The sequence below is a fragment of the Mesoplodon densirostris genome, chromosome 2, assembly GCF_025265405.1.
Source record: "Mesoplodon densirostris isolate mMesDen1 chromosome 2, mMesDen1 primary haplotype, whole genome shotgun sequence".
NCBI lineage: Eukaryota > Metazoa > Chordata > Mammalia > Artiodactyla > Ziphiidae > Mesoplodon > Mesoplodon densirostris.
In genome coordinates this window covers 16,759,253-16,778,693 of record NC_082662.1, presented here as the reverse complement: position 1 = coordinate 16,778,693, position 19,441 = coordinate 16,759,253, and the positions used below count along the sequence as shown (strand labels likewise).

General features: G+C 53.1%; 1 protein-coding gene across 1 annotated transcript; it reads right to left on the bottom strand.

The window, feature by feature from the left end:
• Positions 1-13,359: 13,359 nt before the first annotated feature.
• Positions 13,360-14,359, bottom strand: FAM43B (family with sequence similarity 43 member B). The gene has a single exon (XM_060080442.1). It carries the CDS (start codon positions 14,357-14,359, stop codon positions 13,373-13,375), a length of 987 nt encoding a protein of 328 aa, XP_059936425.1. The 3' UTR covers positions 13,360-13,372.
• Between the last annotated feature and the right edge of the window lie 5,082 nt (positions 14,360-19,441).

Below are 19,441 nucleotides of genomic sequence, written 5' to 3'. Positions count from 1 at the left end.
TTACTTATCCTTAAATAACTGCCCATTGGGGCCTCCTGGTCTCTGTCTGAAATTCCTTTCTCCCTGCATTCAAGAGTAGTCAGGTTAAAGTCCACCCAAGGCAGCCCTTAACCTCCTAATCTGCAGCCACCACAGGCAGATTTAAGGTGACCTCACAGAATTCTCCAATATCAATTCACCTTACACTGGGATAACTAGAAAGGCCAACAGAGAGGGTCCCCAAAGCAAAGAAACTTGGCTCCATAATATGATAATAATAATGACTACACTTGACTGAGCTATTATTTCATGCCAAACAAGATACAATGCTTTCCATACATTTTCTCATTCAATCCTCAGAGACACACCTTGAGGCTGTTGTATTCATTATCTACTGCTGTGTAAAAAACCACCTTAACATGGAGTGGTTTAAAGGAATGACCATTTTACTTGCTCGCAATTTGGTAGGCCAGCAATTTGAACTGGACTCAGCTGGGTAGTTCTTTTGCTGGTCAGGCCTGGGGTCACTCACGTGCAATCATCCAAGGGAACAAATGGGTTCAAGAGGTTTAACATGGCTTTGCTCACATGTCTGGAGGTTGGTGCTGACTGTTGACCAGGTCAGGTGTCTCCAGCAGGCCAGCATGGGCTTCTTCCAGGGGATGGCAGAGTTCCAGGACATCAAGCCCCAGTGTGCAGCATTTTTCAAGCCTTTGCCTGAGTCATGTTTGCTGATGTCCCATTGCCAGAGGAAGTCACACAGCCAAGCCCAGAGTCAATGTGAGAGGGGACTTACACAAGGAGAGATAATTCATCAGAGGCCATTACTGAACAATCTATCATGGAAGTTAGTATGTTATTATCCATGTTTTACAAGTGAGGAAACGGGGAATCAGAAAGGGTAAGAAACATGCTCCAGGTCACATGGCTACGAAGAGGCAGAGTGGGACAGAAATCCTTGGCTCGCAAGCCTCAGGATCTCCACTGCTTTGCAAAGGCAATTAAGTCCCCACTGTGAGGAACCAAATTCCCACCAAGGGAAATGATATCAAGCCCATCTTCACCAGGCTCTCAGGTACACTCCTTTTATTACATCCAGTCAAAAATCACATCAGCTGGGACTTTCCTGGTGGCTCAGTGGTTAAGAATCCACCTGCCAATTCAGGGGACATGTGTTCAAGCCCTGGTCCGGGAAGATCCCACATGTCATGGAGTAGCTAAACCCGTGCGCCACAACTACTGAACCTGTGCTCTAGAGCCTGCGAGCCACAATTACTGAGCCCACGTGACACAACTACTGAAGCCGGCGTGCCTAGAGCCCGTGCTCCATTCACAATAAGAGAAGCCACCACAGTGAGAAGCCCACGCACCACAACAAAGATTAGCCCCGGCTCACTGCAACTAGAGAAAGCCCGCGAGCAGCAACGAAGACCCAATGTGGCCAAAGATAAACATAAATAAATAAGATAAATTTATAAGGGCATTCCTGGTTGTGCAATGGTTAAGAATCTGCCTGCCAATGCAGGGGACACGGGTTCGAGCCCTGGCCCAGGAAGATCCCACACGCCACGGAGCAACTAAGCCCGTGTGCCACAACTACTGAGCCTGTGCTCTAGAGCCTGCAAGCCACAACTACTGAGCCCGCGTGCCACAGCTACAGAAGCCCGTGTGCCTAGAGCCTGTGCTCCACAACAAGAGAAGCCACAGCACTGAGAAGCCCCCGCGCTGCAATGAAGAGTAGCCCCTGCTCGCCGCAACTAGAGAAAGCCTGCGCACAACAATGAAGACCCAACACAGCCAAAAATAAATAAATAAAATAAATAAAAATAAATGTAAAAAAATTTATAAAACAGAAATCGCATCAGCTTAAGTTACTTAACCTCTGCTTCTCAGGCTGCTCATCTGTAAAGTGGGTCTAGTAACAGAGCTCTCTTTTCACTGTTTTATTGTCTGTTCTTGCCCTGCTAGAATGGAAGCCCCTTGAGGGCTGGGATTTTTGTCTGTGCTGTTCACTGCTCTAACCCCAGTGCCTAGAACAGTGTCTGGAATAGCGTAGCTTCTCAATAAATCTTTGTTGAGTGAATAAATGGATGCATGGATGAGTGGGGGATTAGTTGCAGGATAGGTGGGAGAAGATGAGGAAAGGATAGAGCCATGTCTCTGAGAAAGCTTAAAAAAAAATTGAAAAGCTGCTGGCTTCTCTTCTCTGCCTGGAATGGTTTGCAAACTACCTGCTTGGTCTTCAAGCCTGTGGTGAAGCCCCTCATCCCTCATGCACAGTCTAATCACATGGGGCAAGGGGGTCACCTCTTCAGGGATGCCCACTTTTTTTGGCTCTGCCTTCCTTAGTGCTCGGTGTCCTCTCCATTCAGCTGGCAGATGAGGAAAGCAAAAACGAGGCTTGCTTGGGGCAGGAATGTGAAAGAGGCTCACATGCCATTGGCTAGAACGTAGTCACATGGCCACACCCGGCAGCAAGGGAGGCTGGGAAATGTGTAGTCACGCCTCTGTAGGGAGAGGTGACGGCTTTGGGGATCATCTTGCCAGTCTCTTCCACGACCATTTCTAGCCCAGAGATTTTGGAATTTACCATCTTGTAGCACCCACTTTCCTTACACCACTCTACTTTTTCTTTTCCATACATGTGTCTCCCTCTAACAGAATGTATTCATTTACTGTGTTTCTTATTTATTATTGGCCTCTCCTCACTAGGATGTGGGCTCCACAAGGGTAAAGTTCTTTGGTGTTTTGTTCATCACTGTCTCCTCAGGACCCAGGACTGGGCCTGGCGTGCAGAAGGCACTCAATATTTATCAAAAGAAAGTTGAATGGTTGCGAGTGTGGCCCTCTGGCCTGCAGCCTGGTCCTGAGAGCACAGTAAGCCCTAGACAGATGGTAAGTCTCTCCTCCGCCTGCTGGGAAAGCCACAGTGGGGTCTGGGGAGTGTCCGGGCCTGGCTGAGAAAGGGCGCTGTGCCTGAGCCTTCCCAGGTGACTGACTCGCCCTGTGCAGGTCAGCAACCCTCTTCTCTGGCACAGCTCCACACCCAGGATGCCTGGACCCCTGACTTCATTCAGGCCAAGAGGCTTACTTCTCTGGAGAAGTGGCCATTTCAGCCAAGTCACCTGTACTCCGTGCTGTCCTCATGCACAGGGTAGCCTATACCAGTCCATTTTCCCAGACAGAACCTGATTTTTTATGTTTGTTATTAAAAATATTTATTTTATTTTATTTTTAATTTTTTATTGTTTTGGCCACACCGGGAGGCTTGTGAGATCTTAGTTCCTTGACCAGGGATTGAACCTGCACCCTCAGCAGTGAAAGTGTATAGTTCCTGTGAATTCCCTGGAACCTGTTTTTTTAAATGTAAAACACAGAAGGGAGCTTGGTTCCTCTTTTCCAATTTTGGGGGACAAACACAATGGTCAGGTGGCAACTTCAGAGCATTCGAGCTATAGAGCCGTCCAGCTTCCGTAGCCTTCCTGTGCCTCATTTTTGAGAGGAGGAGACAAAGCCCAGAGAGGTAAAGAGACTTGACCAAGGTTACCCGGGGTTCCGGTGACCAAGAACTCCCGGGCAGTGCCCACAGCATGCTCCCAGAGGACAGGTGTCTAGGTCCCCCTCCTGGCTGGTTCCCTTCTCTGGGCAAGACACCAGTGATGGGAAGGGCACAAGGAGACAAGAAGAGATGGCTTGGGGTGGGGTGGGGGGGCGGGACGAGGAGAGACCACCCTGAGCTCTGCCTGGAAGCACACAGTGTGGTCAGGGACCAAGCAGAGAGGAGGGTAGAGGCAGCAGAGAAGGGTGGTAGCCTGAGGGCTCAGAGAGAGGCTCTGGTCCTGGCTTTGAAGGTGAAGAAAGAACATCATCCTGACCTGTTGCCTTTGAATCTTTGCAGGATCCTTACCCCCTCCCAACCTCTATGGAAGCTGGCAGCCAGCACTCTCTCCAGGAGCCAGGGCCACCAGCCTTCACAGCCCTGTTGTAGCACAGACACCTCTTGGTGCAGAGGAAGCACCACTGGACAAGCAATCAGGAGACTTGGGCTCTATCAATTCAAATCATTACTAAGCACCTACGACTCGCCAGGCACTGTCTTCAGCAGGCGAGGGCTCTGCCTCATGGGGCTTCTATTCTAATAGGGGAAACTGTTGATGAACAGACAAACACATGCCTGAGATCATTACAGATGATGACAACAAGCAGGGTAATGGGACAGATGATGGCTAAACAGGTTAGTTTGAGTCGTGGGGAGGGTGGAAACAAGGAGGGCCTCTCTGAAGAGGTGACATTGGAGCTGTGATCTGTATGTGAGAAGGTGGCAGCCATGTAAAAATCTGAGAGAGGTGTGGTCCTTCCCTGGGACGTGGCAAGTGCAAAGGTCCTGAGGCAGAAATGAGCTTGTGTTTGGGCAAATATGACTGGTGAGAGGGACAAGAGGAAGAGTATAAAAAGAGGCTCCTTCCCTTTGTCATTATCTCTGTGGGATTTGAGTACATCTTATCTCCTTATTTGACCCCTAAATTTTGGGCATCTGTAAGTTTAAACAAACCTTTCTTGGTCCTATTTCCAATTTTTATTTTAACATCTTTTGTACAGAGGACAGGATATTCTTAGTCTGAGAGTCAGAAGACCTACATTATGGCCCCAGAGTTCTCAGTAGCAAGCAGTGTGACCTTGGACAAATCCCTTTTCTCATCTTTAAACCAGGAGATTGGACCACAAGCTCTGAAGGCCCTTCTGGCTGAGACATCCCAGCACCGGGAATTCATGTTAACTCTTCTTGATCCTATTTATTTTCAGCCCACATGTGGATCTGCTCAGCATACACCTGCTCCTTCTTCCAGGATCTGCACACATTTATTAGATGCTTTTAAAAACACGAGACAACCTGTACAGACATTAGCAGGAGATGGTTGAATATACCATGCAGCTATTAAAAGAAGAATGAGTTACACTGAAATCCCCTGAGCTGGACGGAAGCGCATGATGTAAGTGATAAAACTAGCTGTGGGATGTTAGAGAAAGACTCCGTTTTTGTGAAAACCAAACGACAAAATCTCTGTGTGTGTGTATGTGGGTTTGTTTATGCTCACAAGTCAGGAGAAAGGTGGGAGAGAATAAGCAGCAGTCTGCAACATTAGTTATCTAGGAGTGTGTGTGTGTGTGTGTGTGTGTGCGTGCACGTGCACATGTGTGCACGCTTCCTCTAAAGACAGCAGCACGCTTCCCAGAACCCATCCCACCTTCTGGGCCTGTTTATCAATGGGATTCTGGCAGAGGGTACGTGATGCCGGTCTCCGAGTTTGTGTCCTTTGGAGACTGAGGGAGGTAGAGAGGAACAGGTGTGGGCAGTGTCCACTTTGATCTTGGAATGTCCCTCTCACCTCCTGGCACCTGCACCTCTATTTCAAAGGCTGCTGAATGATCACAATCTGAGGCTGGTTTTGGTGGCAGGAGAGGCATCAGAGCTGTCCAGGGCCTATGGGATCCAAGATCACAGGCATGATTACAAGAGAAGCAGATGCTCCAGCCTGCTGTTTCCTGCTCCTGCTTTAGGACTTCAGAGGCAGCTTGGGCTGCAAGGGTCTTCTGGGCCCTCCCTGGCCATCCCCCTGACTGCAGACGGATGAAACCAGCCATCCCTCCAGCCTACCCTGGGGGGCGGTGTGTGTGGGGAGCTTATTGTTTGGGCTTCTTCCTGGTCATGTAACTCTCCCCTCCAGGGAATCCCTGCAGATGTCTATTTTAAACCTCCCTTGCTGCGGTTCGTGTTCATTTCCTTTGCCTGGGCTCCTCCCCGCCCAAAGAGGAACCCTTCAGCCTGGATGTTGTGGAGCAGCCTCACTCCAGCTTTCTTGTTCGTAAGGAAGTCCGTAAGGAAGCACCCTGCCCGGTATATGGTGCTTGATGCTTTTCAAAGCCTCTCATGTTGCATCCCACTTGAATGGCCCTTTATAAGAATCCTCTGAGGCAGAAATACCTAGGAGTGTTGCCTCCATACTACAGAAGAAATGGGGATGCAGAGCAGTTAAGTGACTTGTCCATGTCCCAGGATGAATAACAGGCAGTTCTGGGTCTTTGACTCTTGAGATCAGCCTGCTCAGATCCCGATCCATCATCAGAGGTGCCCCCTCCACATTGAAGTTCTCCTGGGAGGTTGGCTTAGTGGCCACATTTACATCTGATGAGCCGACTCCCCAGTTGCAGAGGAGTGGACCAGGGTGGGTTCATGATCTGGGGTGATCACCGAGAGCCTGGGCTGCACTGATCAGCCTTGTGCTCTAGCATTTGAACGAAGGCCAGAAACTGAGTGACGAGGCATGTGGAGTCGGAGTCAGGGTCAGAGCCATATGCTGATTGAAGTCGTGGAGGGACGGGCACTATGAGCTCCATCCATAGAGGGAAAACTGGGAAGGTGTGCGAGGGGCAGCCCGGATGGAAGACCGGGTGACCTCGGAGAGGGACAGGGCCTGGGGACTTTTGGATCCCATGAGCTGCCTGGATGTCCCACAAGCAGGCAACCCTGGCAGACCCTGAAGCTTTTCAACAATCCCCCTTTTCCAGAGCTGGGGACCTGATGAGAACAGAGACGGCAGGGCCAGGGCTCTCTTTTATTTTTTTTGCGGGACGCGGGCCTCTCCCCGCTGTGGCCTCTCCCCTTGCGGAGCACAGGCTCCGGACGCGCCGGCTCAGTGGCCATGGCTCACGGGCCCAGCAGCTCCGCGACATGTGGGATCTTCCTGGACCGGGGCACGAACCCGTGTGCCCTGCATCGGGAGGCGGACTCTCAACCACTGCACCACCAGGGAAGCCCCAGGGCTCTCTTAGATGTAAGCGAAAGAAGGCCCAACTCACACTGGCTTAAGCAAAAAGTACAGCTTATTGGCTCAAGGAGCTGAAAACTCCAGGGGCAGACCTGGGCAGGTCCAGTGAGATCCAGGGGCTCAAGTGATGCTTCGGGGTTTGTGGCCTGCTCTGCTTTTCCCTGTTGGCCTCTCAGCCTCTCTCTCCTCATGGTAGCAAGATAGCTGCCAGCAACACCAGACATACTCCCTACCTCTCAGCAACTCCAGCAGAAAGTGAGCTCCTCTCTTCCCAAGAGTTTCAACGAAAGTCCCAGAACTAAGTTCCACTGGCTCTGACCATGTCACATGCCCATTCCAGAACCAATCTCTGGGGCTAAGGATACAGGATGTTCTGATTGGTCAGGTCTGGATCACACGTTCTCCTCTGGAGCCCACGTGTGTGAAGTCAGCTCCGCCCAAAGCCCAGGGACCAAGAGCAGAGAGTGATGGTCTCGCCAGGAGCATCAGGGCAGTGGGTCCCAAGACGAGTGCGTTAGTCAAGGTAAGCTACGTGCTGCAATAAACCCCCCAACACGTCAGCGGCTAACACAGTACAATTTCGTTTCTTTTTTTTTTTTTTTTTTGGTGGTACACGGGCCTCTCACTGTTGTGGCCTTTCCCGTTGTGGAGTACAGGCTCTGGATGCACAGGCTCAGCGGCCATGGCTCACGGGCCCAGCCGCTCCATGGCACGTGGGATCTTCCCGGACCGGGGCACGAACCCGCGTCCCCTGCATCGGCAGGCGGACTCTCAACCACTGCGCCACCAGGGAAGCCCCAATTTTATTTCTTGCTCCCATTGTTAGCAGGGCTGGGGCTCTACTTCCCGTGTCCATTCAGGGACCCAGGCTGGTGGAGGCTCTGTCATCGTCATCGTATAGTTTCCAAGGACACCCTGGGTGATGACATCCAGCCGGCCATCAGGAGAATAAAGCAAAGGTTACGTTTTGTTTGGTCCAGGCCCTGGGAGTGACACTCATCAATTGTATTGGCCAGAACTCAGTCACATGACCACATCTCAGTGCAGGGGAGAATGGAGAGGAAGTCTCTACCTTAAAGGGGAGATGGATGAATGCTGGGCAGACAAAAACAAGATCCACCTGAGCTTTCCAAGTCCTTTAGCCTTTGTCAAGGGTTCCCAGCATGCCGCAGTACTGGCCCAATCTTCCCGGCTGAGGTCTCCTCTATGATGGCTTGAACTCCACCTTCCCCCTTAATGCCTCACCTGCCCATCCTCTTTCCCTCTCAAGCTAAGTGGTGAGGAGGCTCAGTTATTCTGGATCAGCTGACAAACCCATGTGTGCTTTATGGACAGGAGGCAGTCGAGCAAAGGGAGAGAGAGGACAGCTTTGGCTCAGAGACTCGTCAGATCTGCGTGTCAGCCCCGCGATCCTTTTCGGCTGACCTCTACTGGTCCTTAAGCCAGCAGCCCCTTCCTCTTCTCCAGAGCCTGTAGCTAAGGGCAGACAGGGACTGGAGGGAGGCTGATCCATCTCTCACAGAGCACTGGCATCTCAGCTTTCTGAAGACCTTAGCTGGGAAGACTATGTGTCAACATTGCTACCGGCAGCAGCTAAACATTCGTTCATTCATTTACCTCTGAAGTGCTTACTGTTTGCCTGGCATTGCACTGGGTGCTAAGGTGAAAAGGAGATACAAAAGCTTAAGATATTAGATCTAATCTAGTGTTAAGGCGATCAGGCTTATGCTGGTTGAACAACTGGAGATGAAAATAAGACAAGCTGAAGCTGAATCTTCTACCGTGATTTAGAGATGATGCCACCCCAGGGCATGAACAAGCAGCATATTTAGTGTCTCAGGGACCAGGCACCTGATCTCCTCATCCCAGAGCTGTCAGCAAGGGGAGCTCCAGGTAAAATGATGATAATCAACATCATAGCAGCAGCTACAACTTATTATGTGCGTCGGGCACTATGCTAAATAAATTATCCAAGTGCAAAGCTTTCATTCTCCCAACAACCATATAAAATCTAGACTCACCCACCCCTGTTTTCACAGATGGAAAATCAAGGCTCTAAAAGCTTTCAGAAACCTGCTCCAAGTTATAAAGCCATCAGGTGGCAGCCCTGGGAAGGGCGGTCAGGTCTATCTGATGCTCAAGCCCAGGTTTGACTGCCTGTGTGTTAAATTAGAGACGGCATCTGTCTGGATGGTCCTCCCGCTGCCCAGACAGTGCACCTGGAGGTGCTTGGTCTCCGCCAGGAGCTGCTCTGTATTGTGAGTGGCAGCCCTTTGCTGGGGCTGGGCTAGACCAGAGAGTGAGAAGGCCCAGTCCTGGGGATTTGGAGCTCAGAGCAGACCCCAGGGACAGAGGCTTCAGTTTCTTCCACTGGCCTCATCTCTTGAGCTGCTGTTTTTCTCCCCAAGAATAGCCATCCATCTGAGCAGGGCATCTGAGGAGAGCTCTCCTTCAGCATCTCCAGGCAGAAGCCTGGCAGAAGGAACACTTCTCCACCCACTTGGTTTCCTATCCCATGATGGCTCTTCCATCTGGCTCGTTCATTCATGTGTTCCTTCAACAAATTAATATTGAGCCTCACTCTCTGCCCTGCCATGGTCAGGGTACTGAAGGGGGTGGGGAAATGAAGATGGATCAGTATGAGAGACAAGACACTTCCATATAAACAGGAATCCCAGGGGTAACCTAATGAGGACCACGAGAAAAGGATAGGCCACGTCCTGTGTGTTTGAGAGGAGAGATCACCCCCAGATTTGGCAGGAGTGGGGGAGGGGTGTGCATTAAGGAAAGTTCTGAGGAGGTGAGATTTGTGCTGGGCCTTGAAGAGAGGGTAGGATTGGACACGTGCAGCGGAAGGAAAGGACATTTGTGGTAGTGAGAAGGGCAGGGGCACGGGCCTGGAGGTGGGAACACGTGGCCATGCCTGGGGCCTGGGAGCACGTCCATGTGAGGAACAGGAGCACCAGGAATCAATATGGCATCGGTGGGCCAGCTTTATCCTCTAAGCTGTGAGCCGTGGCGCAGTCACCGCAGTCACAACCGAGCCCCTCCGGAGTAGGATCAGGAGAACAGGAAATAAGGCCCCAGAGGTCCCAGGAAGAGGCTGGCCCAGCTGAGACACACTGTCCCCGGCTGCCTGTTGCTCTTGGAAAGCCCTCCATTGACACATTCACACTCCAGCGTTACTTCTCAGGCCTAGTTAACCCAGTGGACCTAAGACACACACAGCATGGGGGCTGGAAGGAAAGTTTAAAGGGCATCTCACCCAGTGTTTAAAACTCGAAAAAGAAAAATCTGTAGGGTCCCATTATTCAACTGGAATCCCATAAACCCCAAAGGGAAAACAGAGATGATGCTCCAGTTAAAGCAGGTGGGGGGCGGCCTCGCCATTCCATCTCCCCATCACTCCCCACAGCAGCTCCTGGGGCACCCCTGGGAAATCTAGGACTGGGAGAACCCTCCCATTTTTATTTTACAGGTGGGGAATCTGGTACTGGAAAAGAGACACAGGGACACCAGATGGCTCGCCCGATGCTTCAGGGATCTTCTTGAGCTTGTGTCTAAGATCGGGGGAGAAAGGCAGTCAGTGCATAGATGGAGGGGGCCTGGTTTTCCAGGAGGCATCTTCCTCCTTTGGTAGCAACGATGCTTGCGGCCTGCTGGCTGGGGCTGCCCTCAACACCCACTCTGTGGCCTGGTGGCAGTTGGCACTGTGCTGGCCCCCCTGTGGCTTATCTCATCCTCAACCCACTGTGGGAGGGAAGGTGGACCAAGTCCTTCCTCCATCACACACACTGAGGATGGAGATGTGGGAGTTAGGATTAGTGGTTAGGATTCCGGGCTTTCACTGCCATGGCCCTGGTCAGGGAGCTGAGATCCCGCAAGCTGCACAGCGTGGCCAAAAAAGAGACAGAGAGAGAGAGGGAGAGAGAGAGAGAGAGAGAGAGAGAGAGAGAGAAAACAACTTATAATCACCGTTGCCAGGGAGAGTGGAGTGGACATGGGGGGAAGGCACACTAAAAATCTTAATCTAAAGAGAAGAATCCTATGGGTAAAATGGTTGTTCTTCACATGTGCTGGGCATTTTATTATCTGCCAAAGCTTTTTCACAGACATGATTCTATTTAATTCTTATAATCAGCCTGTGAGGTAGATATTAGCCCCTCCCATTTTACCAGTGATAAAGGTGAGGCTCAGAGAGGCTGAGGGAGTTGCCCAGCATAATACAGCTGGTAAGGAGGCAGGGACCATCCTTTCACTCTGGTCTTCTAACTCCAGGTCTAGCGAGCATACTGTGAGCAAGGAAAGGAAGAAGGCAGTTCTGTGTGTGTGTGTGTGTGTGTGTGTGTGTGTGTGTGTGTCTCTATGTTTTGGGTGGCTGCCAGAGAAGAGTGGAAGAGCAGAGGCTAAGGCTGGGAGCGTGCTTGTGAATTATTATATTGCAAGTGTTCCTTTACTTATATGCATTTCACTTGAGAATATAAGAGCCACAGGGAAGGGACTCCTGGACCGCTAGGACCTAGCTTAGTGCCTGTCCCAAGGCAGGCATTTAGTACATTTCTGCTGCAAGCATCTGATTAAAGAGGTTGTGCTTGTGACCTTGTTTCTGGGTGAGGTTGTCTCTAACACCAGAGGCTGCCTTGCAGCCCATCCTCCTCTCCCAGGGCTGACATCTTCCCACTTCCTTCTCTCCTTCTGTATATGGGGAGAAACACCAACAAATCCCCTGGCAATGCATAAGAGGGAAGCAATGAACATGCAGGGTATCCCTGTCACCCCCAAAACATGTGAAGTCAAGCCCAGCTTTCCCCTTCAGAGTCCCCCCCCCCGACCCTGCCTGGGTTCATCCATGGTGAAGCGGCAGTGGTACCCTCTGTTCCAGCAGCTCCAGGAAACAGAACAATCCTGATTGCTGGTGATTGCAGAGGCCACTCGTCTGGGCTGTGGACAACTCTGGGATCAGTGCCCAGCTCAGCCCAGAAGTAAAGAAGATATCCAAGCTCAGGACTCCTGCTGTTATAATGGTCCTGACAGATCTCTCCAGCTCCTCTGAAAGCAAATTGGGTTGCCCACCCCTCTCCCTTACATCCTTGAGGAGACCCAGCAAATACCACCTGCTTTGACATACATACACATGAACCTTCTCAAAGATACATGGCTGATGAGAAGGCCCCAGCCCAGTGCCCCCTCCCTGCCAAATGTCGCAGAGACACTTGTGTTTGGTGCCCAGGCCGAGAGCCATTCCGGGACGCCGAGACAGGCAGCTGACGCCCCTTCCGGGCTTGGCACAGGTGACGTGCAGGCGAGGCACCTGCTACTATCTCCTTTCCTGACATGAAGGGAACAGCTTCCTGGCAGCAGCCCCTTCGTCCCCCCTATCCTGAGAGTTGGCTCCAGCTGCTAAAGGGGATACTTCCTGGGGTCTTCTCCTGCCCTTCAAGGCTCTGATGATAATCTTTTCACCCCCAGCAGGCCTGGCATCAAACACAACACAGGAGTGGTGACAGGCTGAAAAAGCAGGAACACTTTATTTACAGTGATCATTTGGTGACACATAGATCTTTGGGTTTTTAGTGGCCTTGCTGAGAGACACATGGGCAGGGGCCCGCTCTCTCTGTTGGGTTACCGCATCCTCCTGCCTCATCCTGCTATGAGAATCCAGCTGCTGTCAGGACCCTCGTGCTCTGACAAGCCTCAACTTGGGGGCATCCCTCCTGTGTCCATTTTCTGGGTCGTCAGTGTCCTCAAGCACTGCCAGAGGTCCTCCTTACCTCCTCTGGAGGCCTCGTCTTGGTCCTGGTTGTGGGGCACCTAGGGGGGAACCACACACATCGGTATGCAGAAAGATGGAGTGGGTGAGGAGTCCTGTGGGGGGTGGCAGGTGCCAGGGCACAGGCTTGGACAGCCATCTGGTGCAGAGAGCTGTTACCCGGCCTAGCCTGTGGTTGGGGTTGGTAGGAACATCCCAGTCTTCTCCAGAGCCAGAGCAGTGAAGTCCCAGAAGTCCTCCAAGGGGTAGAGAGGCCAGGTATAGAGAAGTCTTCCTTGTGCGTAAGGCAGCTGACTCAGTTGCCACTTTGGGCCTGGCCTCAGTTCTCCAGGGCTACTTACTCTTCCCCAGGGTTGGTCTCATCCCAGGGAGGAAGGCTAGCCTGGTCCAGGGCAGGATCACTGCCTCCACCTGGCCAAGATCCAAGGCCACCCTCCTGGATTTCTGGAAACGTCTCTCCCCCTACTCTTGAGAGGATGTTTGGGGAGGGAGGGCGTGGTCTATGGGTAAAGAGACTTGGTGGGAAGCGTAGGGGGCAAATCCACAGTGGAGGGCTCCGGGAGTTTCAGGTGCGGGGAGAGGTGAGCACTGAATTCTGCTGCTCCCCCATCTGGTTCCCCAACACAAGGGCGTGTCAGGCGTCACCGTGAGCCAGGATGAGGCTCGCGGACAACAGAGACCACGAGGGAGGCAAGGGCCAGGGTACCAGGGGGAGCCGTAGCGGGCAGGACCGGGGTTAGAGGCTGTTAAGTCAGGCCGGCCGGGTCTGGGGCCGCAAGTCCTGTCCCTTCGGCTCTCAGCGCGCCTGGCCGGCCCGCTCCCGGTGGCCGGCCTTCCAGCGGCGAGGCTGCGAGGGCGGCGGAGGCGCCGGGGCGCCCCGCAGGCTGCACGTCCTCAGCTCCCGGGCCAGGCTGAGCACCTCCGGCCGCTCGCTCTGGGGGGCTCCTTCCTCGCGCTCCTCCGCCTCCTCGTCCTGGTCCTCGTCCTCCTCCTGGATGCTGCTGAGGCGCGGCGCCCCGCGGCCGCGCTCGGCGGCCGGCGGCCTGTAGGCGCACTTGGCGTTGAGCAGCCGGCGCAGCGGGGCGCGGGGCACCGAGGCGGCGGCGCCCCCCGCGAGGAGGTGCTGCTGGCGCACGTGGCGCGCGTCGCTCTGGCGCTGCAGGCGCTTGAAGTCGCTGAAAGCCGCCAGCGCGGTCTGGCGGAGCAGGCGGGCCAGGGCGCGCGCCTTGTGCGCCCGCGCCAGCAGCACGGCGTGGCAGCGCAGCACCACGGCCTTGTGGCGCGCCTGGTGGCGGTAGACCCAGGCGAAGACGCGCGGGTGGCGCCCGTCCGCCGTGCAGTAGGTGATGCGCGGTAGCAGGTAGGCGTGCGCCGGTCTGCGGGTCCCCGAGCCCCCAGAGCCGCTGCGCTCGCACGGCTGCATGCGGATGCCGTGCGGGCCTAGCGTCAGCTTCATCTTGGTGCCCCCGCCCGGCCCGCAGCGCGCCCAGATCTTGCCGACGGCGTCGTCGGTGCAGCCGTCGCCCTTGGCGTGCAGGGTGACGGCGTTGCCCAGGTACCACACGGTGTAGGTCGGGTCCTCCTTGTTGAGCTCCACTTTCTGGCGCCGGCTGCGGAACACACGGCCCAGGCGCTCCAGCGGCCAGTCGGGCAGCAGGTCCGGGCAGGAGCGCAGGAAGCTGGAGAGCAGCGACGTGTAGGCGAGCCCCGGGCTCAGGCTCTTCGCCTTGCACTTGGCCTCGTCCTCCACCAGCACGAATTTGTTACGTCTCCAGGGCAGCATCGCGGCGGCGGCCAGAGGGGCTGGGGACGCCGCGAGCTCACGGGCGTCCTGCCCGGCGGCCGTGGGGGAGGGCGCGCAGAAGCCCGCGGCCCCGGGCTTTCGAGAAGCTGGGCGGCGCCGGAGACAGTCGGTGCTCAGAGATGCCCAGTGCCAGGCAGGGCTAGCTAGCTTCGCAGATGCCCGGTGCCCAGCCGGGCTGGCAGCCGAGATGCCCAGGCAGCGGCCGAGCGTCCGGGAACAGCGTCCCCCGGGAGTCGCTCCAGACGTCCGGGAAGCAAGGAGGGGCAGGGGCTGGGCGGGGACGAGACGCCCCCCAGGCCCGAATAGGGGGGATCCCACGGCCCCCGCCGCCCAAATTGCGGCGGCAGGGAGGTCGCCGGAGCCGGGGCTGGCGGCTGGCTGCTCGGAGGGGTAGACCGAGAGAGCGCGACTGCGGAGGGGACTCCTTCACGCGTCGCGGCTCCACCTCCCCGGGCTGCCTACATCACCGGGCGGGACCGCTAGCTCTCTTGTCCCCTCCTCTCGCCCTCCTCTCTCTCCTCCCCCGCGCAAGCTAGCAGTGCTCTTCGCCCGAGACGCAGCACAGGCGCGGTGGATCGGGTTTAATCATTATCGTCGGAGGGGAAGGGGTGGAGGTAGGAATCTCCTGAAATCCACCGGAGGGCTTTGCCAACGCAAGTTTCTCAGGTCTCACTGGTGGTCTCTAAGCTCCTCCTGGAGCGTTCGGTATCCCCCTCCTCTTTCTAGGATCCCCATTGCCCCTCACATCCCTACCCGCATCTCTGAGGGTGAGTTCGGGTGGGTTCCTGATGGGCCGGCCTGGCTCACTTTGCCTCTTGTCTGCGCAGCAGAAAGCCAGATGAGGCGGCCGAGCAGTGCAATGGAAAAGTACTGTCGCTTGGTGAAGCTTTCTCCCAGATTCTTCCAAAGTCGTGGGCCGGGCTCCTGCGCCTGAGCTGGGAGACCAGTCACAGCTCCAGCGGCCGGTAGTGGCCCTCGCCTGGACTAAAGCCGGGAGGGTACTCTCTGAGGGTGGGGAACCTTCCAGAGTGGTCCTGGGTCTGTAGGAATTGCAGATCAAAAGCTCCTTTGGCCAAAGGGGAGCCTCTGGACTCTCCCGGGATTAAACAGTTACCATTCCTGTTTGTGATCACCTATCCTCCTCCGGCTGCCACCTCCGGGGGTTTGCATTCATTATGTCATTATCACAGGATTACCCAGGCTCTCAGTTAAGCGACTTGCCCAAGGTCACAAGGCTGACAGGAGGTGGAACTGGGGCTCCACTCAGGCTCGGGTGACCCACGACAGGGCCCTCACTCTTCTGTGAGTCCACTGTATGCTGCACATGGATGGGGCGTTTTCCACCCTCCCCTGAGAACTTCCAGTGGGGCCTCTTACTAGGGAGGGGTCCTAGTGTACTGGCAAAGAGACACTTGACCCTGGGTATGGGGACACATCTGCCCCTTTCAGGATTTGTTAAATCACAAGCTCCCTAGAATCTCAGGACTGCTCTGATGGGGGCCCAGGAGTCTCCTACAGAGCCAACACCCAAGCCCTTTCGGTGGCTTCAGAACAGGTCATTCGGGGAGTCTTCCAGGTCAGGAATGAGCCCAGAGGCTTGGGCTAGGCCAGGCCAAGCCAGGTGACCTCCCAGAGTGGGGACAGTGGGAAGATGATATGTCCCACAGCCTGGCCACATTCGCCCCAGGCCAGCCGGTTGGGCTCAGAATCCCTGGGGGGGTGGGATAAAAGCAACCCTCCCCCTCACAACGCTGCCTCACTGAATGCTCCTAAAATGACATGCAAATAAAGAATAGGAAATTACTTGGAACGGCAGAATCTTAGCTTCAGTGGGGGCCTCAGAGATTACCTGGTCCACTGCAGCCTCATTTTATTTTATTTTTAAGGTGGAAATGTCTTTATGGCTTGTTGCTGATTATAAAAGTAATACATGCTTGTGGTAAAGCAAATCACTCCAGAAGGACATGGAGGTCTCCTACTGTCCCCACGCCATAGCCATGGCCTTATTTCTCCATAAGAGGACAGGCTCTGAGAGGCACAAGGATCCACCCACTGGACCTCACTGCCTCAGGGTCCTCTTCCCCACAAGCATCAGGAGGCTGGTGGGAGAAGCCAGTAGCAAAGTTTCCGCTTGCAAGGCTGAGATATCTCCAAGCTTTTGGGAAGGCGTAGCCTCCGGGGGTTGCTAGAGTTAATGTATCATGACACGGGAAGCCCAGTTAAATTTGAATTTCAGCTAGATGACCATTTCTTTAGTATAAGTGTGTCCTAAGCATTGCCTGCATTCGACCAGGTAACTAAGCCTCCTGCCTCTCAGAGAACAGGAAGGGGTGGGGCGCTGCACTTGGGAGCCTAGTGTAGGCTCACTCATCTAGTCCTGCTTCTGTTCTGTTCCCACTGCTTTTGGAATATCCTGGCGGGGGGTGGGTGTGGGGAGGGTTACCCTGGACTGCGTTGAGATCACAGTGTGCAAGGGTCTGTTTTGTTTGTTTGTTTTTAATTTTTATTTTTGGCCACGCGGCATAGGGGATCTTAGTTCCCTGACTAAGGGGAACCTGTGCCCCTGCAGTGGAAGTGCAGAGTCTTAACCACCAGACCACCAGGGAAGTCCTGCAAGGGTGTGTTTATGTTAAGTCCTCTGGACCACAAAGCAGCATTTGACATCGTTAGCCATTTTGTTACCTTGTGGACAACTCACCTTGGCCTCCGTTGCAGGGATTTCCTCCCTCTGGCACCGGCTCTGGGACCATTCCTCCCTTCAGGGGCTCCTCCTGACACCCTTGGGCCTGCTGTCCTGCCTTCGGCTCCTCTTCCTCTAAACTGGTTCCTCGGAAGGGTTCAGCTGCCCTAGAGCTCCCACTGTCCTTTCTATTCAGAAGACTGGAGAGGCCGGCCTGGTCCCATTCATCCAGGCAGAGCTCAAGGCTGTCCCCTCCCTTAAGTCTTCCTTCCCCTCTCTCCCGTCCATGGTAGGAGCTCCCAGCTTTGTACCAGAGCAGTATCATCACTGCTTCATAGACTGGCATGTAGTTGGATTTTTTTTTCTTTTTTCAATTTAATTTTTAGCTCTAGCATACTTATACTGGTATTCGTTGAAAAAGTCATATAACTGCCTTATAGTAGACATATAATTAAAAAATCAGTTTCCTACCCATCCTTTCCCCAGTCTCAAGTCTCACTTCCAAAGACAACCCCTCTTTCATGCATTTTAGATGGCACTTCTGTCATATGCCTCCTTATTTTTATTTATTTATTTATTTATTTATTTTTGCGGTACGCGGGCCTCTCACTGCTGTGGCCTCTCCCGTTGCGGAGCACAGGCTCCAGACGCGCAGGCTCCGGACGCGCAGGCTCAGCGGCCATGGCTCACAGGCCCAGCTGCTCCACAGCATGTGGGATCTTCCTGGACTGGGGCACGAACCCGTGTCTCCTGCATCGGCAGGCGGACTCTCAACCACTGCGCCACCAGGGAAGCCCTGCCTCCTTATTTTTAAATAACACACCTAATTCAGATTTTCCACTTTTTGAAACTTTATCTATTGCCTCTCTTCTATGGAAGGTGAAGAGTTAATGCCCTTTCATCTACCCACATCCCACACATTATTTTCCCTTCCTTCCTCTCAGTTTAGTTATATCATTTTGTTGCTGTGGCATCAGTATTCAGTGTTTAAGTATTATGACTATGTAACTATTGTTCATAGCTGAGCCTTGAAGTGTGTTATGATTTCATTTTTCCTTACTGGACAACATTTTTGCTTTTCTAGAGGTATTTAATCACCTTATTAAAAAACAAAAACAAAGCAAACAAAAACAAACTTCCTTATGTACCCATCACTAATTCATCCCCCAACTGTCCAGCAGTACCCTAAAACGTCTCTCTATCTGGTTGAACACACCAGGTGGTCGTTCAGGTCTCTGTGTTTCTTAGAGACACCCCTCCTGAGGCATCGTCCCTGGGCTCCAACCTGGACTGCCTACCCTACAGACCTGTAGAGCCATTGTCCTGGGACCTTGTTTTACTACCACCCTGGAAATTTCCTTTGATTCTTTCCTGTGTTGGATCCTGTTTTCTGGTTCTCTTGCTTTCTGCCTTCCCGCCCCCCCCCTCCGCCCCCGCCGGCTCCCAAACAGGGTTTATTTCCTTGTTTTGGTAGAGCATGTATTCCAGTAGCTTTGATTGCTAGTTCTACTGGGTGTAGAGTTCTAGATTGGAAATAAATTTCCCTCAGGATTTTGAGGAGTTGATCCATGGTTGCTGTTGAAAAGTCAAGCGACATTCTGATTCCCGATCCTGTGCGTGTGTGACTTGATTTTTCTCTCTGAAAGTTTTTAGGATCTCTCAGAGGTCTAAAGTTTCAAATGATGTGCCTTTACTACGGGCACTTCTTGGTGAACCTTTAAATCTGTAAATCAATCTCCTAATCTGAAAATCAATTTTGGGGACATTTCTTTGTGCTGATTCCCTCCATTTCATTTCTGTTTTTGCTTTTTCTATTTTAGATGGATGTTGGGCCTCTTGGATTGATCCTCTAATTTTTTAGAATGTTCTTTCCAATTTTCCATTTTAAAAAATGTTTGTTTATTTTCTGGGACATTACCTCAACTTTATCTTCCAACTTTTTAATTTGGATTTTTCTTTTATGTCTCTTCTCAGAATTTTTCACTTCTAAGGGCAACTTCTTGTTCTTTTTTTTTTTTTTTGCGGTACGCGGGCCTCCCACCACTGCGGCCCACCCCGCCACGGAGCACAGGCTCCGGATGCGCAGGCCCAGCAGCCATGGCTTCATGGGCCCAGCCACTCCGTGGCATGTGGGACCCCCCCGGCCCGGGGCACAAACCCACATCCCCCGCATCGGCAGGCGGACTCCCAACCACTGCGCCACCAGGGAAGCCCTCTTGTTCTTTTTTATAGCATCCTACTCTTGTTCATGGACATGTTATCTCCTGTTCCTCTCAAAATATTAATTATAGTTGCTTTAAATTTTTAAAAATTTTAATTGTGGTGAAATACACATAACACTTACGATCTTAACCATTCTTAAGCATACAGTTCAGCATTGT

Coding starts and splice junctions, on each gene's coding strand:
- FAM43B (XM_060080442.1), bottom strand. CDS start 14,359: ATGCTGCCCTGGAGACGTAACAAATTCGTGCTGGTGGAGGACGAGGCC.